Consider the following 21,867-nt stretch of genomic DNA (forward strand, 5'->3'; position numbering starts at 1 on the left):
GACCAAGAAGTGATGTCAGGTGTTTCGAAAATAGTAAGCGCATCCTGCCCCACATGTGGCACCCGCCATATATCAATCTATAAGTCAGATAGGTAGTGGTCACTAACTAAGGCCCAATGTCACCGATGCCATCAGTGATCATTTGTCGAAGAGAGATATTGTATTTATCTACCAGCTTGCGATACCTGCCAAAAAGCGTTTGAATGTAGAGACAAGTCTTGCTCTGGTGTAACCTTGATTTAATAGTTTGTAAGAGAGATGGCCATGTCTCTCTACAAAATCACCATATGAACTGCATGCTCTAGCATATCGAATAAGCTGGGAAATGTATACCCCATAAGCTGGTGAGAGTGGAATATTACTTATGAGGTATGGAAAATTGATGATACTAAAGTTGAAATCATCTCTCTTGTCATATAGCCTAGTAGAAAGGTGACCATTAGAGTCAAATTCAAGTAAAATGTCCAGATATGAAGTAGAAAAGGCCGTTTCTGTAGTTTCTTTAATCAAATGTAACAAGCGGTGTCAGCGTCCTGCTCTCGCTGAATCGGGCAGCACACTCTGCAAAACTGTACCACAGTTCTGTCAAGTCTGGATTATTTCAACACTGCTTGTTTGCTAGTACAATAACGTCCAAATTATCCACCATGCAAAACTAGCGCCTGTAACCTCACTGTACCAAGACTGAATGTTGCGATGGTCGACGCATCGGTACAAAATGAGACAAATCTATTTTTAGTAATAGTATGCCAAAACTGGACTATTATTCTTAATATGTAAATTTTCGCAAATAATTGTTACTTTTTCGTGTGATTTGAACTTTTGACCCATTTTCTGTCTGCGGCAGATCGCATGTAATGTTCGCGTTGCATGTGAAATGATACTAGTAAATAGCTCTGCATGGCAGGGCTCTGTGTTACCGGCCGTATAACGCCGGTAACACGCAGCCCTGCCATGCAGAACTGGTGAATAAAGTGCAATGTTGATGACCGTAATGCGTTTGTTATCGTAGGATACTGTTGTAAACCTGATTCAAACTTATAAAAATGCTTGATCTCGGGCGCTGAATTTCCGACGTTCGATCTCTCATACGACCGTTTTCTGCTTTTGGGGCTTAAAAGTGACGAAAATATCCAAGCACGACAACAAAGACACACAAGTTGATATAATCTAATACCAATAACCCCCATAGCGGTCGGGTATACACGAGAATTTGGTACAATTCGCTCCATAGCACTCGCCTATCAGCACGTGCTATATTGCGCATTGTACCAAAATCTCGTGTATACCCTCCTGCGGCGGGGGTTATTGCTGAAATAAAGTTTTATAAGAACTTTGACGACACTTTACACAGGCCGCGTGGTGCTGACGTTCATCAAACACCCCACAGGGTTTGAATAAAATAATGTAGCTTAATAGTCACATGTTTGCCTGGTTGTAATTTTGACATGATGAAGGGGATGTTAGAGGGCTTTTAAGTACTTGCCATGACCACAAAGGCAAGAAACATTTTGCGAAAAATTCTACATAGTAAAAATTTCTATGAATATATAATTTGCAAACCTGCAATTACTTAATAATAAAGCCACAGATTTTGAAACTGACAAGAAACGACACTTTACACATCCTGCGGCCTTCGATTTCCTATCGCAAACGGGTTGTACTTCTGTTTGACAGTGAGAAACTACAGTGTATAAGGGAGCTTTCAGTAATTACAGGGGGGTGGGCCGGGGGAATTTCGCGAACACCTGTACCGTAAAATGTGACCATCCCCCTATCCTCCTTTCTAAAATGTGACCCTCCCCCTTGTCTGACATTCTTAAACTTGACCCCCCCCCCAACCACTGAGGTATTCTCCCCAGGAATAACTAAAACAGTATCAGCTTATTTACATGACAATTGGTTCAATTGTTATGTTAGGGACAAATTACAGAGGGGAGGGCTGGTGTTTTTGGAGGGACAGTCGCAATTTAGTACGCAAGAATGTTTGAAGAGATATGGTATTTCATACATTTTAGGGAGGGTCACCATATTTTATGCAACTATAAGAAGGCAAGATGTAGCTGATTTAGTGCTTCATCCAAAAATATCCAATCATAATACATGGAGTCTATAATCAGGCAAATTATTGACAATTTACCCCCACAAAACATGCTATATCTGTATTTTATATATGTTTGATAACGTATTTAAATGTACTTTGCTTGAATAGGGAAGTAAAATGAGCATTTGTGTACAAGAAATTGATTTCTGAATTTCATCTAAAAAGTAGGTTCACTATCCATGGTGTCTATGATGAAAGTATGAATAGGTTTTTCCAATACAAATATAGGTAAATCTTTGCATTTGTGTACTCTTGATTATTGATATCAATTTTCTTGATTAGACTAGAATGGTTAGAGGTCTATGGTTGTGTAAGAAATTTGATTTTGGAATTTCACTGAAATGTCAATACACTATGGATTGGGGTCTATGACGAAACTGTGAATAATTTTTTTTCAGTACAAAATAAGATAAATCTGTGCATTTATGTATGCTTGATTATTCACATTATTGTTCTTGATTAGACTAGATTGGTTACAAGTCCATGGTTGTGCAAGAAATATGATTTTGGAATTTCACCAAAATGTCAATACACTATGCATTGGGGTCTATGATGAAACTATGAATAATTTTTTTTCAGTACAAAATTAGATAAATCTGTGCCTTTATGTATGCTTGATTATTCACATTATTGTTCTTGATTAGACTAGAGTGGTTACAAGTCCATGGTTGTGCAAGAAATATGATTTTGGAATTTCACCAAAATGTAATACACTATGCATTGGGGTCTATGATGAAACTATGAATAATTTTTTTTCAGTACAAAATTAGATAAAGCTGTGCATTTATGTATGCTTGATTATTTAGATTATTGTTCTTGATTAGACTAGAGTGGTTACAAGTCTATGGTTGTGTAAGAAATTTGATTTTGGAATTTCACCAAAATGTAATACACTATGCATTGGGGTCTATGATGAAACTATCAATAATTTTTTTTCAGTACAAAATTAGATAAATCTGTGCATTTATGTATGCTTGATTATTTAGATTATTGTTCTTGATTAGACTAGAGTGGTTACAAGTCTATGGCTGTGTAAGAAATTTGATTTTGGAATTTCACCAAAATGTAAATTCACTATGCATTCTGGTCTTTAAGTGTGTGCGTATTTTGTTGGTGACTTCTATTTAGGAAATATCACATGGACAATCAAAGTTTTGGCCATAATATCAGCTTCTGTCAAAAGTGACCCTCCCCCAAGATAGGTTTATAAAAAGTGACCCTTCCCCTTGAATTGTTTTCTAAAAAGTGACCCTCCCCCCCCCCCATTCCCCCGGCCCACCCCCACCTGTAATTACTGAAGGCTCCTTAAGCTACCGGACCGTTCTCCTCGCGCCACAGACTTCAAGGTTTTAAAGACAAACAAAGACTCGATATCAGCTTTCAATTCCAAAGATTCTCGATTTGGGAGAGGAAATCTCGACGTTGTGTCCGTGCTATCCGTATACACTATTAAAAAATATGCAAGCCTCTCTTGATAATTCATTCAATTAGAAATGACGTAGATGCTATTTGTGATGAAATAAAATGTACAATACAAACACACTGGATTTTCAGAAAGGACCTACTATTATGTAGGTCATTCCCCCCTCCACTCATAACCTGAGAGTAATCAGTCTAGAACATTCTCAAGGTCACTGTCCTTTACTACCTCACGACCTTGAATTCAATTAGTCATGTTTGGAATGTTCCGGAAATTTAAATAGTTGTGTAAGAGAGATAATTTTAGAGCAGTAATTAGCATGTCAATAAAAGTTTTAGATTGTTCTTATATGTTCTTATATAAGCACATGAGTATAAATAGGGGCCGGCACAGCTTGCAGTCAGACATTTGGGATCGTGTCTCGTGCGTGTTACTTCAAGTCTTTGGAAACCCCAGCAGTATTAATTTCAAGACTTTTCAAGACCTTCACTGCCACGCTGGATTTATACTGTGGACTTTGTGCAACTTTAAGCCTGCAAGCCAAAAGACTGTTCATTCATCCTACTGACTGTTACAACTCTGAGACTGGAGCTTCGCCGTCCCAGCTGAGATAAGGGACGGACCATTAGATCTTGGGAGGGGGGTGGTCAAAAACAGAAAAAAAAAATTTCAGAGCAGAAAGTTAGGAAAAAAAAAATCTTCAAACTAGTTTGCAAAATAAAAAAAAAATAAATAAGAAGACAAAGGCGTAAAAAAAAAATCTGCAAAAGTCTTTAAAATTTTGAATTTGTTTTAGATTTTACCGACAGAAAGCAACTTTCTGTATTTTTTAGTACATCCTCCCGGCACATTTTTAATTTTAATTTATACATTTAGAGTGACTGTATCCCTTATACTGGAAGTTGTGATTATCTTATCTTTTCAGGACTTTTGTATTCTGATCACTTGAAAATTATGAAATTATAGAACCTGTTTTCTACTTGTTTCCTGCGTACAAACCAAGCAGGTACACTAGGTAAAACATTGAAACTATGGTATGGTTGTCAAGACAGAAAGTTGGTTGTCAAGACAGAAGTTGTATTTGCCTTTTAAGATCAAGTAAACAGATGCAGGCCACATCAGCTTCATTTTTTTCACAGCATTTTATTGCAATGATGAATGCAAGAATGGGTGAACAAGTAGAAACAGGTCAATAATGATAAAACAACATATCAAGTCATTATGTATTATTTTGCTTTTAAAAAGGCATTTTCAATTCTTTTTTCTCAAAAAACAGCCTCAAAAAATAACAGCAACACATGTTTTAACATTCAACAATACACTACGTAGAATGCCATCTATCAAACAAATCCCAACACAAAGACACACAAAAGGGGTTGAACTTTGAAAGTTTCTCGATAGCAAATACTGAATAAATCTGCATGAATAATCGTTTTTGTGTAGCAAATTTCATAGAAATTGAACAAGCCCTTTCAGAGAATACAGATTTTTTGACCATGAATGGCATAAATTGCCCTAAAAAGACAAATATTGAAATTTCAACACATCTATACACATCTAACCAATTTGGACATGCTACAGAGAAATAGATGTTTTGATCAAAAAAGGGCAACAATTGCTCTAAAAACACAAATTTGCAAATTTAACTATATTATTTAGCTTATTTTAGCTTCTCAGCTTGTCAAAATCAATTGTAAATCATGAGATATGCATGATGTTTGGTGGCGTGAATGTAGGCATTTCACCATGCAGTAGAAAGGGAAGCCAGGAAACCAAAATAGTCAATTTTCAAAACTTATAGGAAGCTACTGAGGAGCCCTGACCATGTTTCAGAGAAAGATGTATAATCCGAAAAAAATGTTCCCAAAGTGCCACCAAATAACACCATTTTTATCTCTATTTTTCAAAAGCTCCAACGGCAGGAGGGGGGCACCCCCTCCTGACCACCCCCCGCAAAAATACTCCCCAAGTGCCACCAAATAACACCATTTTAATCTCTATTTTTCAAAAGCTCCAACGGCAGGAGGGGGACACCCCCTCCTGACCACCCCCCACAAAAATACTCCCCAAGTGCCACCAAATAACACCATTTTAATCTCTATTTTTCAAAAGCTCCAACGGCAGGAAGGGGGACACCCCCTCCTGACCTCCCCTGGCAAAAATACTCCTCAAGTGCCAACAAATAACACCATTGTAATCTCTATTTTTCAAAAGCTCCAACAGCAGCAGGGGGACACCCCTCTCCTGACCTCCCCCCCTCCCCCCGTGACCACTTGCGTGGCCGCTTGTGGTGCTTGGCACCACATCTTTGCCCTCTTTATCTTCAGACAGCGACGAACTAAAAAAAAATTATAAATCTGAACATTTTCTGTGAAAAAAAAAAAATTGCACAGCTAATCTCAATTGGAAAAAAAAAATTTCAGAAATTTACAATAGTAAAAAAAAAATTTTCACAATTTCATTGTGACCACCCCCCTCCCAAGGTCTAATGGTCCATCCCTAAGTAGCCTGTACACTTTTACAGTTTGTATTCTACCCCTTGACTTGGCGATTAGTTTTATTTTTTGTAATAAATTTCGAATTATACGAAAACTGCTGAGTTCACCCTTTTGTTCGTTTTCTCTCACGTAACAAAATTGGAGAGTGGGTAAAGCCAAAGAAATTTACATTCAATTGTCAGTAGAGCAGGCTTCAGATTCTGTGAAGGAATTAATGCTTAAGGGCTATGAGTTGGTGCCTGAAGCTTACCATCAGAAATTTAGTGATTGTGAGAAGGTGAAGGATCAAACTTATGTTGAATTTGCTCGAACAAAAGAACAACTATTTGATCATTGATGTTCTTCTGAGAAAATCTGTCAGGATCATAAGAAATTACGTCAACTTATTTTGATTGAGGAATTTAAGAGGTGCATTCAAAGTGACATTAAGACATTTATCAATGAACAAGAGGCCAATACATTAGAGGTTGCTGCACGTTTGGCCGATGATTATTCACCGACCAACAAATCTTCATTTCTCAGCAAACCATCCCAGTCCTTTCCATACAGAAACAATGCAGTTTAATTTAACTCCTCCTTTTCATCCAAGAATTTTTCAAAGGAGATTAGAAAATCAAATGGCAACAGTGCACAGAGTTGAAGTAACACTTCCACATCATCAGATCCCAAGTCTCAATCTCCTTCTGGCAAACAATTTGGTACACTTTCTTGTATTTATTGTAAGAACGATGGCCATTTAATGTCAGATTGTTTCAAATTGAAAAGAAAACGTGAAGGTCAAAGTGGTCAAAGTGGATCAAAGCCCACCAGTTTTATTCCTTCATCATCTCAATTAGAGTCTAATAATGTGTGCAACACATTTTCTAAGGTTAAACCCCTCTTATCCCCAATAAAAGAAGTCAAGGTCAATTCTTCTCAAGATAGCATTATGGGTATTTTCGTACCATTTATTAAGGATGGTTTTATATCATTTTCTAGTGATTTGTCTTCCGCTACCCCTGTCAAAATTTGAAGAGATACCGGGGCTTCCCAGTCTCTTTTGTCGGCAGATATCCTGCCGTTTTCTGAAAAGTCATTTTCAGGTTCTAAAGTTCTTATTAAGGGTGTAGATTGTAATGATTATATTCCTGTTCCTCTCCATAATGTCTATTTGTCTTCGGACTTTGTTTCTGGACCTGTCACTTTGGGTATTAGGCCTTTTTTGCCTTTTGAAGGGATTCACCTTCGCCTTGGAAACGACCTTGGTGCAGACAAGGTCATTACTAATCCACTTGTGACTGATAAACCTTGTTTAGATCAGAATCCACAGCCAATTGAGGAGGAAATTCCTGGTTGTACCCTTCATGTGCTGTTACTCGAGCCATGTCAAAGAAAACTTCTGAGAATCAAAATATTCTCAAAAATAATGTCACAGATGTTGACTTAAATAACGCCTTTCTCAGTCAGGTGTTTGATACGAATCATTCCGTTATCCAGAGGGGATTTGAAACTTCCAGTAAAACTTCTGCTTACCAAGGTCAGACCTTTTCTAGATCAAATCTCATTGCAGAACAACACAAAGACCCAGATATTTTGTGTTTGTTTGATAGAGCTGATGACGAAAGTAAATTTCAGATAGTCCTGTTTCTTATTATACAAAATCTGGTATTCTAATGCGTAAATGGAGACCTCAAGATGTCTTGGTTGGTGACGATTGGGCTATAAAACATCAAATTGTTGTTCCATGTTCCTATCGTGCTGAGATATTGGGCCTGGCCCATGAAACCCCTGGGTTGGTCATTTAAGAGTCAGCTAAACATAATTTAAGAGTCAGCAAAACTTATCATAAAATTCTCAGTCACTTTTATTGGCCTAATCTCAGGCAGGATGTGTGAATATTTTACAATATGTGTCGGATTTTCGTACAAAACTCTCTAAGTCATGTAAATTAGCCAGAAAAAACCTTGAGTCATATAAACAGTCCATGAAAATCAAATACAATAAACACACCTAAAACGGAAGTTTGAAACAGGTCAAAAAAGTTTTGTTTTTCTTCCGGTTCCTGGCAAACCACTCCATGCTCGTTACTTTGGGCCATATCTAATCGATAAGAAATTGAGTGATTTAAATTACATCATAATAACACCTGACTAGAGGGGAAAACAAAAACAGTTATGCCATATAAATATGCTTCAGCCATATTTGGATAGGAATAATCCTACTGTAACGCAGCTTGTCAGTGCAGTCAGTTCAAACCATTATCAAAGTAGCGATAGTGAAACTGACTTGAGTGAAAATACTCTAAATTCAAAACTGGGCTCGGCCAAACTCCAGAATTCAGAAATTCTGGAGAATTTCAAGTCTACAAAGTTGGCACTCCTCCAGCCGTCACAACAACAACTGGCGAAAGAACTGATCTACGAACACTTGTTCCAAGACATCCCAGCGAAGGCAAACGTCATCTATCATAGCGTTGATGTCGGCGACAGTAATCCTGTGGAACAACATCCATACAGACTGAATCCAACAAAAAGGAAATATCTCCAGGAAGAAGTCCAATATTTGCCGAACAATGACTTTATTGAACTTACTAAAAGGAACTGGAGTTCGCCATGCATACTTTATGCCAAATTCAGTGCCATTTCAAATTTTCCAATACCAAATTACAAGAGGATACTCATGGGATAGATCATCCTGTTTGCCACTTTTCACGCAAATTTAACAAATCCCAGAGAAACTACAACTATACAATTTTAAAATAGTGTTTATCTTTGATATTAGCTTTACAGCATTTTGAAGTTTATGTTATTTCTTCAAATCAGCCAATAGTGATTTATATTGATCACAACCCACTCGTTTTTCTGCAGAAATTAAAAGGCAAAAGTCAGAGATCGCTAAGATGGAATTTTATGTTACAGCAGTTTAACCATGATACTAGACATATCAAGGTCAGAGACAATTTAATTGCCGGCTGTCTCTCTCGTATTTAGTGTTTATTTTTGTTCACACTTTTAATTCCACATCTATAAAACAAAGATTTTTCCTGAGAGTATTCAGTCTGAAATATTCTCAAGGTCACTATCCTTTACGACCTCACGACCTTGAATTCAATTAGTCATGTTTGGAATGTTCCGGAAATTTAAATAGTTGTGTAAGAGAGATAATTTTAGAGCAGTAATTAGTATGTCAATAAAAGTTTTAGATTGTTCTTATATGTTCTTATATAAGCACATGAGTATAAATAGGGGACGGCACAGCAGTCAGACATTTGGGATCGTGTCTCGTGCGTGTTACTTCAAGTCTTTGGAAACCCCAGCAGTATTAATTTCAAGACTTTTCAAGACCTTCACTGCCACGCTGGATTTATACTGTGGACTTTGTGCAACTTTAAGCCTGCAAGCCAAAAGACTGTTCATTCTTCCGACTAACTGTTAAAACTCTGAGACTGGAGCTTTGCCGTCCCAGCTGAGATAAGTAGCCTGTACACTTTTACAGTTTGTATTCTACCCTTGACTTGGCGATTAGTTTTATGTATTTGTAATAAATTTCGTTATATACGGAAACTGCTGAGTTCACCCTTTTGTTCGTTTTCTCCCACGTAACAATACACTTTGCTCGGTCATTGAACCACTTTTTTTCAAGGATGGAGATTTAGTCGAGCGGTTTTGACTGTGGTGTCTATGTCCCCTATGTTCTGGGTTCAAATGCGATCAAGCATTACCTTATTTATTGCAAATAGTATTTGTTGTCGGACACGAGACATGTAACAGGTTACCTCTAAAACCACACGAGGGACTACAGCTGTAAGCTATGTATGTTTTAAATTGATCAAAACTTGATTATACTGATGCCGTCATTGTTAACACCACGCAGTAGAGTATGAAAAGTCTTTGTTATCTCTGATAAAAGTTCTTCCTTGTATCAAAGTTCCTTGTTTCACTTTAATAGGAAAGAGGAAATATTGCACAAATAGTTAATCCTTTGTGTTTCCCTACGCAAATATTAATGATAATCCGTGACTAATAAACATTTGTACGATAGGGCATGAAACATGCATACACACACACATGAAACGTGTAGCTTCAGAGCATAGTATGAATACTGTAATAGGTCTTTGGACACTGTAGAATTAAACGATTGATGTAGACTGTAGCAAACCAGTCCGTTTACTTATCATTTCAGTTGTTGTGGCTATTTTACTGGATGATGATCGGTATCTACACCAAAAGAGCATTGAAAGTCGAGTGTCAGTGTACCTAAGACCTGAATTTCCTTGTTTTCAGTTAGATTTCAGTCCAATGCATTATTGATATGTTTACTCAATTATATTAGTTTTGAAAGATTTTCTAGCTGGTACTGACTAGGAAACTAACAATATTTAAACATATAAAGCATATCCGAGCTATGAGGCAGCAGCTTGTACATTTGGAAATGAAAGTGGTGCCAAGTATGGGAACCAGTGTTTCTGGGTATCTCCAGACGGATACATGCTTATGGATTGGATAAGGAGTGAACGGGACTGCGTGATGAGAGGTGGACAGCTTGCCGTGATAACAGATATGCCGACACTTGTAAGTTTTATCAAAATAAGCGATTTGATAACCACGGGTTTACCTATACAGAAACTTTGGTTAAGAAAAGTAGTACCATTCTTCAACACAAGAAACGCTTATATAACAGCTTCTTCACACGCTTGAGGCGTGACTGAATTGGCGTCTGTTCTTGGGCATTGGAAAACTTATTACATTTGCAATAGTTTTTGCTTTTTCAGTTATGATCAATCAATGATAAAATATAATTATAAAAATTGAATTCACTTGCAGCCGTAAATACATGTTTAATTACTTAGTACATTTTAATTCCTACTGATGTTTGATTTGGTTCAAAAGTGGAGGGGAACTGAAGTAAAAAAAAGACAAAAGAAACAACAACTTACCATTTTCACTTCATGATAAAGAGTCATTTCTTAACTAGATAGCCCTTTCCATACAACGGGATCATTACAAACCTAATATTACGGATTACATGATGTTTGCCCACAGGGTACTCGAACTTGTTGTTTATTTGTATCTGTTTGTTTGTGTGTATGTGTTTGTGATTGTTTATTTGTTATATTTGTTGTATTTTTAATACGATAACAGCCAAAAGCTGTTTTGTTAATATTTGTCAATAAAGAGCAGTTTATTTATTTTTTGTTTGTTTGTTTACATATTTGTTTGTTTGTTGATACGTATTTTCGATGGTTAGGGTTAGGGTTAGGTTTAAGTTAGGGTTAGGGTTAGGGTTAGGGTTAGGCTTAAGTTAGGGTTAGGGTTAGGGTTAGACTTATTCACTCCAGTCTCAATATATAGAGCGAGTGAATAAGTCTTATTAAAATACAACAAATATAACAAATAAACAAACACAAACACATACACACAAACAAACAGACACAAATAAACAACAAGTTCGAGTCCCCTGTGGTTTGCCTTTACGTAAGAGAAATCATACAAACCGAAGTGTTTAATTTTTGCACAATATCACTACTTAATTGCCATTGTGTACCGTTATAGGCCTGTTACTGCCATTGGAATTCAAGGAATATGACTGTGAATATGTAAAAGCTCAATAATGTTTATTTTCGTTTATTTATCACTGCAGCAGTTCTTGTCATACTTTATTTTCAAAACTCCAAACTTCTCAGTGAGTGGCTTTTGGATAGGAGCGTCTACCTTTAACAAAGATGGGGAATTTCGTTTCACGGACATTGATAACACGGCCTTGGATACTGATATGTTCTGGAAACCCAAACCTGATAATGGTTATCGTTGTGCAAGTGAGTACTACATCGTCCATTCCGACACTGAAGTCTTACAGCACATGTAAAGAAACACTCATTTTTAATTAACAAAGGCTTTGCAAAATAACTACATGTGCTATTTTATGAGAAGGAAATTGTAATCGCATTTTACAATTTTCAAAGTTTATCATGTATTTGTAGATAGGTAACTATGCTTGATACAACCATTTTCACTACAGATGCAAGAAGGCAGTATGCATTCAAATTAACACATGTATACTGTGACCGAAAGAGACTTCGATCATGTTCCAAAGTGATCGGTATAGAAGGTTAGTTAAACTGCTCTTAGTCAATCTAAGATTAGATATCGGTGACGAAATTAGTCATAATTTTTTATGAAATAAGGAAATTGGTCAGCTACACATGCTACAGCTTGGACGCTATTAGACAAAGAGAACACAAAAACTGGGAGAGAAACTAAGGAACCTATGGCAGGGGAATGAATATATATAATATATATATATATATATATATATATATATATATATATATATATATATATATATATATATATATATATATATATATATATATATATATATATATATATATATATATACACATATACTGATTCTATACATGTGTCAAAAACGTTAAGTATACACGTAGGTATACTAATAAAATGCAAAATTACAGTGTATACTTAGTGTGCAAAGATCTGCATTACGTATACTCATGATCTGCATAGAAATACGCTACGCATATCATATGTTCTATATACAAATATATACGTTGAGTATGCAATTAATATTGTGTTCCATATACGTCAATATACGTAAATATGCAAAGCGCATATCAAGCATTTTCTCCAGTGTGTCCGTGTTTGTGTCTATATATATATACATATATATATATATATATATATATATATATATATATATATATATATATATATATATATATATATATATATATATATAAAGAGAGTATCAGAGTTTGTGTCAGAGAGACAGAGAGAATTAAATTAATCACACTCACATACACACCCACAAACCAATGTGTGTCTTGGTGTGTGTGTGTGCTTACAAATGAATATGGTATTTACGTATAACTATTCCTCCGAACATAATATGCAGATGACACTGATGCATGTGGCCAAAACAGTGACGGATTAGTCTTTAATGGTACTTGTTACTTCCTGGTTGAGGAGTTATACGACTGGACTGGTGCTAATTTTGCTTGTACTCGTTATGGTGGCAAATTGGCGACAATCCAATCACGACAGACCCAGGCAAGTAAATTAAGTATAATTGAAATTTTGTATCAACAACGTCATATTGCCTCGATGTGTAAAAAAAATCAACCAAAAGAGAGGATAGAGAATTATTGTCAGCTATACGATTTAGGTAAGCTATTTAATTCCCATGTCATAATGTCCTAATGATTTTATGGCAATGTATTGGAATTGCCGTATGGCATTATTTAGGCAGGGATAGCTTTTAAAGTAAGAAAGCAATATTCCGTGTTGAAAAGTAACAAAATTTAGATTCTTATACCAGACGTAGAGAGCGCAGGCATTGATTTTATAACAGCGAAAACAACTCATAGATTCAAGACAACTGAGACCTGTTTTTGTCTCCTCAAGCAGTACTGAACAGGTACTACCACACATAGAGCCATTTAGAGTCTGGTCTGTTTTATATTCATATTGTGTTTCTTGTTGTATTGAATATTTTGAGTACAGGACACCTTCCAACCGCAATGTTCCCTATATTGAGATAACATCCTGCTGTAAGGGCCAGTGTGTGTGTCATTTGTTTGTGTGTGAGTGTATATATATATATATATATATATATATATATATATATATATATATATATATATATATATAATATTCTTTGAAGTGGTTTATTCGACGCCAAATTCTGCTGACTGGTACTGAAATGGACTGGTGGTTCGACTTTCAATTAAAAGATGAATCGTACGTCGGTAACAACAGTTTCTTTGCCAAAGATACTGTGACAGTGGGACATTGTTCAAGTAAGCAAGTAACATTTATTTCGAGTGATCCATATAATAGTGTCATATGATGTGTCCGTTTAGTATATTTCTATCGTATTTGTTTATGTATTACATTTATGTATGTGTAGATGAATGTTTGTATGTATGTATGTATGTATGTATGTATGTATGTATGTATGTATGCATGCATGCATGCATGCATGCATGCATGCATGTATGTATGTATGTATGTATGTATGTATGTATGTATGTATGTATGTATGTATATATGTATGTCTATCTGTCTGTCTATCTATGGTAAGGCATCGGAATATTTGGCATCTTGATTAGTTTTCGACTCCCCCCTACTTTACATTTCAAAGTTCATTCAAGTGATATAAGTCGCTTACCTGGGAAGTAACAAAGTATGTGTCGCCAACTCAATACATTCCTGAGAAATACCGGATTTATTTAATTAGACGTGGAATACATGCAGACGAAAAAGAGTTACTGTAAAAGGTATGTCAAATCTATCTTTCGAAATGCGAAATCGACACTGGATATCCTTGTTGCGTGAACGATAGCCTCGCGAAATTATGTGAAGTATGTATCCGAGATAGAATATCTTAAAATGTATTTATTTGTATGTGTCCTTCCTGTAGAAATGACTTTACGTTACAACTATTTATGGACGACAGACATTTGTGAATCAGAAAACTATTTTGTGTGTGAAGAAGGTAAGCAAGTTTGTTTATTATTTTGAATACACACAATTTACATATTACAGTGATTAACTGTACGATATTCTGAAAAAAGTTCCGATGCATAGATATGGACAAGTGCATTTTCAGAGGTCGCTTTTAGTTCTGTGAACTTTTACTTTTGATATTTTCAATGTATGAATTCTCTTATTCTACATTAATGTTTTGACTTGTTTCTCCTATTTCCCCATCTGGTTATAGGTAAGATTAAAGACAATGGGTGCGCCATTGGTAAGTAATCTATTCATTATCAATTTGTTTTTGTCATGGGAACTTTGATGATATTTGTATAGGTACAATTAGGGCAAATTGAATTACTCGTTTTCGGTCCACTCGAAGTTCCAAAAAGTAGGAGTGTAAATGGTTAAAATTACAGCCGAACACAAACATGAAATTACTTTGCTTATGTTTTACTGTTTATTGTATTAAGGTTACAGCTTTTCTTGCACCGATATCTCTAAAACGAGACCCCACAAGTTGTAGATCGGAATAAAACTGATAAAATTTGAAAGCCCGAATATCTGTCCCCGTAGGGTAGGGTAGATCACTTCTCGCGGACAGGTAGTTGAACTCTCAAACTTTTACAATTCCTTTCGGCATACCGCTTTTTAGGGTTCATTTTAAAGCTTAATTTTTCGAAATGCAAAATTTCCTGTATCTCTATAGAGTTAACACGGGGATGGCGGCCATTTTGAATTTAAAATATCGGGAAATCGTGGCTTCTTTGAGTAACTTATACGATTAGCCCCGAAATTTATCCTTGATTTTGAAAGAAATGGTTGAAAGATTCCTTAAAGGAAAGTTGGAGCAAAAGTTTAAGTCTTTCACTTTTGAGGCGCATGTTACCTTAATGATGAAGATTGAGGTTGTCGAGAGGTAGGACTGCTTTATTTTAATCTTGCGCATCTCTATGTACTGAATCGGTTACAATTCTACGATTATAAATCATTATATCAGTGAATTAGATCACAAATTGGCAACTCCAAATTTTCATTATTTCGAACTATTACAGGATGGTTTTTCAACAGAGAGACGTGCTACCATCATACCAATATGACAGCTGTTGTCTTTGAAGAAAGTCGTAAGAGATGCATGTCGTAAGTTGCCGACATATTACAAAATTACTGAACTTTATTATTGAGTGATTATAGCACACAGACAAATATTGTCTCAAGTTGTCTAATATGATATCATCATATTTGATACAGTGCTGGGGCTCACTTGGTTACCATATCAAATCGCACAGACAATCAGTACGTGACGTCACTGATCAACCAAACCTGCCCTTTGTGTGTAGCATTTATTGGTAAGTAAATTGTAATCTTTTACATCCATGAAATATATTCATGTAAGTGCACGTGATGTTTTTTTTTACTCCGATAACAATATGTTTATGTTATTCACAGGCTACAATGATATTGACAATGACGGCAAGTTCTCTTGGGATGGTGGTATCCGGGGTGAATATGAGAACTGGTCGCCCAGCAACGTGTTTGATGATGCCAACGATTGCGTGCTGTTGGATTCATCGGATGGTACATGGAAACAGACAGGATGTTCACAGCCAAATGGCTTCGTATGTGAAATGGCACCGTTTCCCTAGACGTTCATACTTTCACTTGAACCACGGTGTTGAACACATCTACAAGGGACAAGCTATTGTTTCACACACACAGAATTCATGACGTTATACTGAGTTAGAGTAATGTGAAAAAATACAAGTCTTACTATAGCTGTTCTATAAGTTCACGTACTTGATAAGCGTATGTTTCCGGTTAGGAAAACATTGATAATTGGATAGCTATTAGTTTGAAGAAAGTGTTTTTAACTGTAAACATCCACGATGGCCAGGCAGTGAGATGCAAGTTATCTACATTAGCACGGTCATTCATAGTATTTGATTACGTCGTATAAAGCATTGTATTTACATCATATGATATCTTAAATGTTGAAAATAATTTAACATTTCATTGTTCTTGTGCTTTAACGTGTCAGTTGTATTCTGCTGTTGTACACAGCGCCCTGAATAAAGTAAGTTTCGTAAAAGGGGAACAAAAACGAGAATGTGTTCTCTTTTATCTCTAATTAAAGGGATGCGGTCGCTCTTCGGAGCTTTTTTAATCAGTGGCACATTTCGGCCAGCCAATACACCAATTTTCACCTTTAAAAACGAAAATCGACAAGGAGCTAATTTTCAATTTTCAAATGGTTTAATTATCTTGATTATTAACTTTTAGGCCTATTTTTAAATTTAAAATCTTTGGTCTGAGATTGATATATAGGAAACAGGTGTATACTGCCGCGAGGGTGGCACTTTGCGGCCATTTAAATTTTCCTCTAACAAACTCTATTTCCCACAGTGCGTATTTCCTTTTTTCCAATTTTCAATTTACCAAATAATTTATTCTTCTATTTTATTTTGGGCGTGGCAGCTGATAGTATCTATCTTTGGCCTAGGAATGCATCAAATTGTGACAGTTATTTGCTCGGGCAACTCGTTCAATTGGTCGAGTAACAAACATACAAAGAGCAATAGTGTTTCGGCCGCCGGAAAGGAAAGTGAGATATAATCAGTTTGACCTGGCCTGCTGAAGTTTTGCGCGCTTTCCGTCAATGTCGCAAACTTGAACGTTGTGAAAAATTGTGAGAGCCATCAGCCTAATCAGAGTGCAACATCCACATTTAATTTTATCTGATCAATTTATTTAGCTGTCAATCTTTGTACGCTCACGGCAGTATACACCTGTTTCCTATATTTCAATCTCAGCCAATAGATTTTAAACTTAGAAATAGGCCTAAAAGTTAATAATCAAGGTGATAAAAACATTTGAAAATTGAAAATTAGCTCCATTTCGATTTTCTTTTTTGAAAATGCAAATTGGTTTATTGGTTGGCTGAATTGTGCCACGGATTTTTTTTCCATGAATTTTGTTTGATATGAATAATAGCTTGTGTTATTTGACTTCTTAAAGGATGTCGGAGTGCCAGTCAAATACGCACAGCCTCAACTCTGCTTGGAGCCAGACAAGATGTTGAAACACATTTCATGATGTGCCCCAAATTATCAAGTTCAGAAATTCAAGTGTACGTCTGTCACCATGCACGGCTAAACACACTCTGTTCCATAAAATTTGAACCTTGTGCCAGCTTTTGTAGTGAAATCTGAATTGGTGGCACCTTTTATATAGATAAAAAATAGCAAATTTCCCTTCTATCGTGAAGTCATTATTTCTCGTAGAAAAGCAAGTCGGAAAAGCAAAAATCCATTTTGTTCTGAGGTTACAAATGAAATGTTCTATCTGCATTCATCTATGGGTAAATTTTGAAACTTTTGTAGTTGTGTACCTTCGTCATACTGTACACTGGGTGACTTTTTCCTTTTTCATTTTTGCTTGATATCATAAAAAATAAAGAGCTACTTTATCCCTGTAAAATTCTATTCTCATTGAAATATTGACCGTATACAGCAGTTGCTTCTCGACCTGTTCGTAGAGACAGGGTACTATATTGGCGTATATATGATTTGTCAGAAAAAAATACAGAAGATATCTATTGGGTTACCCATGATGTCATCACAATTTGTCATAAAAAGAAAAGAGAGAAATTGTGAGCCATCCTTACAGATAATAGCTGTTGAGTGGTTTGAGAACGCAAGATTTTGCGGATTATCATGGAAGAACATCAGCCGCTCTGTATGAGCTTACCCTGTCTTGCAGGAGAAATCGAAAACCGCTAGTATCGCTCAGATTTCAATATCCCAACCCCGCAGCCGAATGATTTGTTTCTGCTCGTAGGCATATAGTTTAATTTTAATAGTCCCAGATCGTATAAGTACTTTTCCTGCTGGTTGTATTTTGCACTGCATATCAACGACTGTCACATAATCTACATGAATTGGGTATGCTCTTTACGTGATTTGCATAATTGATTCTCTACTCGATTTAGTCGAGTGCCAAGGCTAATATAATAAACAAACAAAGTGTGAATTGAAAAATAATTATTCCTATGCATGGTTTGTTCGAGAGATAGTATGATTATTCCTTTTTAAAGCAATTCGACCTCTCTTAGCAAACTTAAAAAACGACTGTAATCGAACTTGAGATTTATCTTGGATTCGAATTTCGTCGAAAAAGAAAATTGACCCTCAATAACGAATCGGTCGTGTGGTAAATCGAGTTTTTTTATTTTATTACGCTAGTATTTTCGTTTTAATACAAACATTTAAAGAAAACGAATAAAATATTTGTCTGACAATGAGCACTGAAGGAGAAATTCAATTTACATCCACCTCAAGTCAAACATCTCTCAAATACTTCTTATGTATCCTCAAATAACCGGGTTTTTTTAGTTTTTATAATCATGACAAGTTTACTTCTTTCTAAAATAGTACTTCTTATTAAGGTATGACACTAACCAATCAATGAAGGAACAGTGCACCTTACTCTAACAAAAGAGTTCTGGAAGTACTCGTTTAGGTAAATACACGTAGTTTGCGAAGTTTGACAACTCTGGCCGAAAACTGCTCGAATAAAGTTGTCAACCTTATCACAACTTTCCAAAGCGTACACAGACAGAGTAATAAAAGTTGTTAACAATTGTTAACGTAAAGTAAATTCATTGATCACAAGACAAATTTTTATACATGAGATTAAATCGCTTTAACACTCTTACGTACCGCCACGTTTTTTTTTTTCGATCGCATGACCGATTACCAGGACTTTAAGGATTTCAACGCTTGCAGTGAAAATATGGTATTGGGAAAAATTTCTTATTAGATTTGATCCTGAAAACACTTGTGTATGGACAATATTAATCTGCTGCTTTGTAGTCAGTGTAGACCTATATAAACAGGATTTTTGATTTTTTTACTTTAAATTGTTGTATGGTTTATGTCAGTCATTTGCTCGTTGTGTAGTGTGTTTGGGGCACTTCGTACAGTTGGTATGCACCTGGTTCGATCACCAAATCCTATGTAGACATTTGTGGCGGTTTGCGTTGGACAAATCTTAATTGCGCCGGTAATGGACAGAGCGCCACCAAATTGAAGCATATTAAAACGCAATACGGTAGAAACATGGTTGGAACAAACTGCTAAAGGAGACTCCCTGTGATTTCATAACATCAGCTTTACACCAACGTACATTGAGGTATACGTACGTAGAGTAAGTTTTAAGCTTACGCTTGATACCGTAATATCTGGTACGTGCATTCCCTGTGCCTTTCTCTGTCTGTCTGTCTGTCTGTCTGTCTGTCTGTCTGTCTGTCTGTCTCTCTCTCTCTCTCTCTCTCTCTCTCTCTCTAAGTTATTCCTAAGATCTCTCTCTCTCTCTCTCTCTCTCTCTCTCTCTCTCTCTCTCTCTCTCTCTCTCTCTCTCTCTCTCTCTCTCTCTCTCTAAGTTATTCCTAAGATGTAAATTCTTCACAACGTAAACAAGGTTAAAATGTGGAAATACAACAGCTTCACTGTTGACTAATAAAGAATCACTTGAAGGGAAATGTTTTCCGGCTCAAGTTGGGCAACAAAATTAGCAACGTAATAAAATCTGAGGTAATTGCGAGACAGAATTCACTATACCATGGTTTCATCTGCTCTGGCCTCGGACAGGTTTAAATCTTGTGCGAAAACTTCCGACGTCATACTGCCGGTAGAATATGTTCGGTTTTTGCAAGAGGTAAAATAATTCACATCTTAATGCCAGGTAAAATCACTAACTTTTTTATCTATCAGGTCGGACTACCTTACTTGACGGCTAGGCACACTTGCTCCCCTTGTTCAGTATGGCAACAGTATGGATGTCAAAGTCTAAAATTCTGTACAAAATGTTCAAAATGTGGGGGGACTCACACTTTAACAAGACTCAATGCACAAAGCGAGGAAACATAGGGCAAGAAAAAAGAGACCAAGAAAAAAGGCTTGTACACAAAACAAGGTGTAATAACGGTTTTCTTTATTCTTTCTCACATTTATACTGCCACTTGTGTGCCCCTGGTGTCGGACAAATTATACCAGCTGTATGTTATACATGTCTTATGTATCTGTAGATTGTTGGTAACACTTGGCGTACGTGTAAGATAATAAAATCCCGTAATCTATCAACTCCACATCCTTCTTATATGCGAAACCGATAGTACTTTGCTACAACATGTTGCTTAGATCTCTCTTTGTCGAAGCGCATTGAGATCATACGAGTATTTGAACCATTGCTAATATTCTTTTAAACCAAATATCAATATTGTCCCCTGTATGTTTACATTTCTCTATGTATCTGTAGATTCTTGGTAATTTTCACTCAAATCGTTAGACTCATATGGGATCATCACCTCGCAGAATATATATTCAAGAAAATTCACAAATACTTATTACTTTCTCAAATTACCTCACATGTTCTTTCAATAAGGTGTTTGTAAATTTTATTTATGATCTATACCATGACAAGCTTCCTTATCATTTGGACGATTATTTTCAAACTGTGGATCACAGCCATGATCCAAGGTTTAAGGTTGGTCAAAATTTATCCATTCCAAAATCTTTTACTTCTTTGGGGCATTTTGCTATTTCATCTGCAGGTGCTAAACTTTTGAACAGTTTACCAATTGATATCAAGTATCTTACTTCAAAACATCTGTTTACCACAGCCATACGAAAATATCTCCTCCTTGAATGTTGATATATATATATATATATATATATATATATATATATATATATATATATATATATATATATATATATATATATATATATATGAATGCTGATATATATATATATATATATATATATATATATATATATATATATATATATATATATACATATATATATATATTACATTTCATGAAACTGTTAATAATGCCTCACAATATCATGTCTATGACTGACACTTGTTCTGTGCAAAGTTCATACTAGTCCTTTTCTTTTTTTACTCCCATTGCCATTTATATCTTTTAAATGTCTCAACCTGTATAAAATACACACTATTTAATTGGCAATCAAATGAAAATGAAAAGTTTACAGAAACCTTAGCTTGTGTTGATGCCCGTCAAACTTATTTTGAAATCAAAATACCATAGGGATGCTGCCTTCATTACAGTTAAAAATGTTTGAATGAAAGAAAGACAGACGGTTTCAGAGGGCATTCTTAGCATATGCAAATTACGTATGACCCAAGGCCAACTCAATGAACTGAAAAGAACTGAAATAACATCATGGTGCAGTCAGTACTCGGTATCAATTGTGATACACTGTCATGGACTTATCTAGTCAAGTCTTTGATGTAATCGTAAGCTGCCCAACGCCTAGGCCATCTGTACTGAAGAGAACGTTT

General features: G+C 35.8%; 1 protein-coding gene across 3 annotated transcripts in view; it reads left to right on the forward strand.

Annotated features, from left to right (window-relative positions):
- Positions 1 to 18,531, forward strand: part of LOC139141147 (C-type mannose receptor 2-like) — a 46,780-nt gene extending 28,249 nt beyond the window's left edge. Inside the window, exons 5-14 of one of the 3 annotated variants that reach the window (XM_070710757.1) lie at positions 10,394 to 10,572; positions 11,642 to 11,816; positions 12,020 to 12,109; positions 12,917 to 13,071; positions 13,685 to 13,820; positions 14,444 to 14,518; positions 14,744 to 14,773; positions 15,555 to 15,639; positions 15,751 to 15,848; positions 15,949 to 16,592. In XM_070710757.1, coding sequence (XP_070566858.1) covers positions 10,394 to 10,572; positions 11,642 to 11,816; positions 12,020 to 12,109; positions 12,917 to 13,071; positions 13,685 to 13,820; positions 14,444 to 14,518; positions 14,744 to 14,773; positions 15,555 to 15,639; positions 15,751 to 15,848; positions 15,949 to 16,145 — 1,220 coding nt within the window. In that variant the 3' untranslated portion in view covers positions 16,146 to 16,592. Of the gene's footprint in view, positions 1 to 10,393; positions 10,573 to 11,641; positions 11,817 to 12,019; positions 12,110 to 12,916; positions 13,072 to 13,684; positions 13,821 to 14,443; positions 14,519 to 14,743; positions 14,774 to 15,554; positions 15,640 to 15,750; positions 15,849 to 15,948 lie in introns of all 3 variants that reach the window. The other 2 variants (XM_070710764.1, XM_070710772.1) reach the window with 2 other exon arrangements.
- The last annotated feature ends 3,336 nt before the right edge of the window (positions 18,532 to 21,867 follow it).

This window comes from Ptychodera flava, chromosome 1 (assembly GCF_041260155.1).
Source record: "Ptychodera flava strain L36383 chromosome 1, AS_Pfla_20210202, whole genome shotgun sequence".
NCBI lineage: Eukaryota > Metazoa > Hemichordata > Enteropneusta > Ptychoderidae > Ptychodera > Ptychodera flava.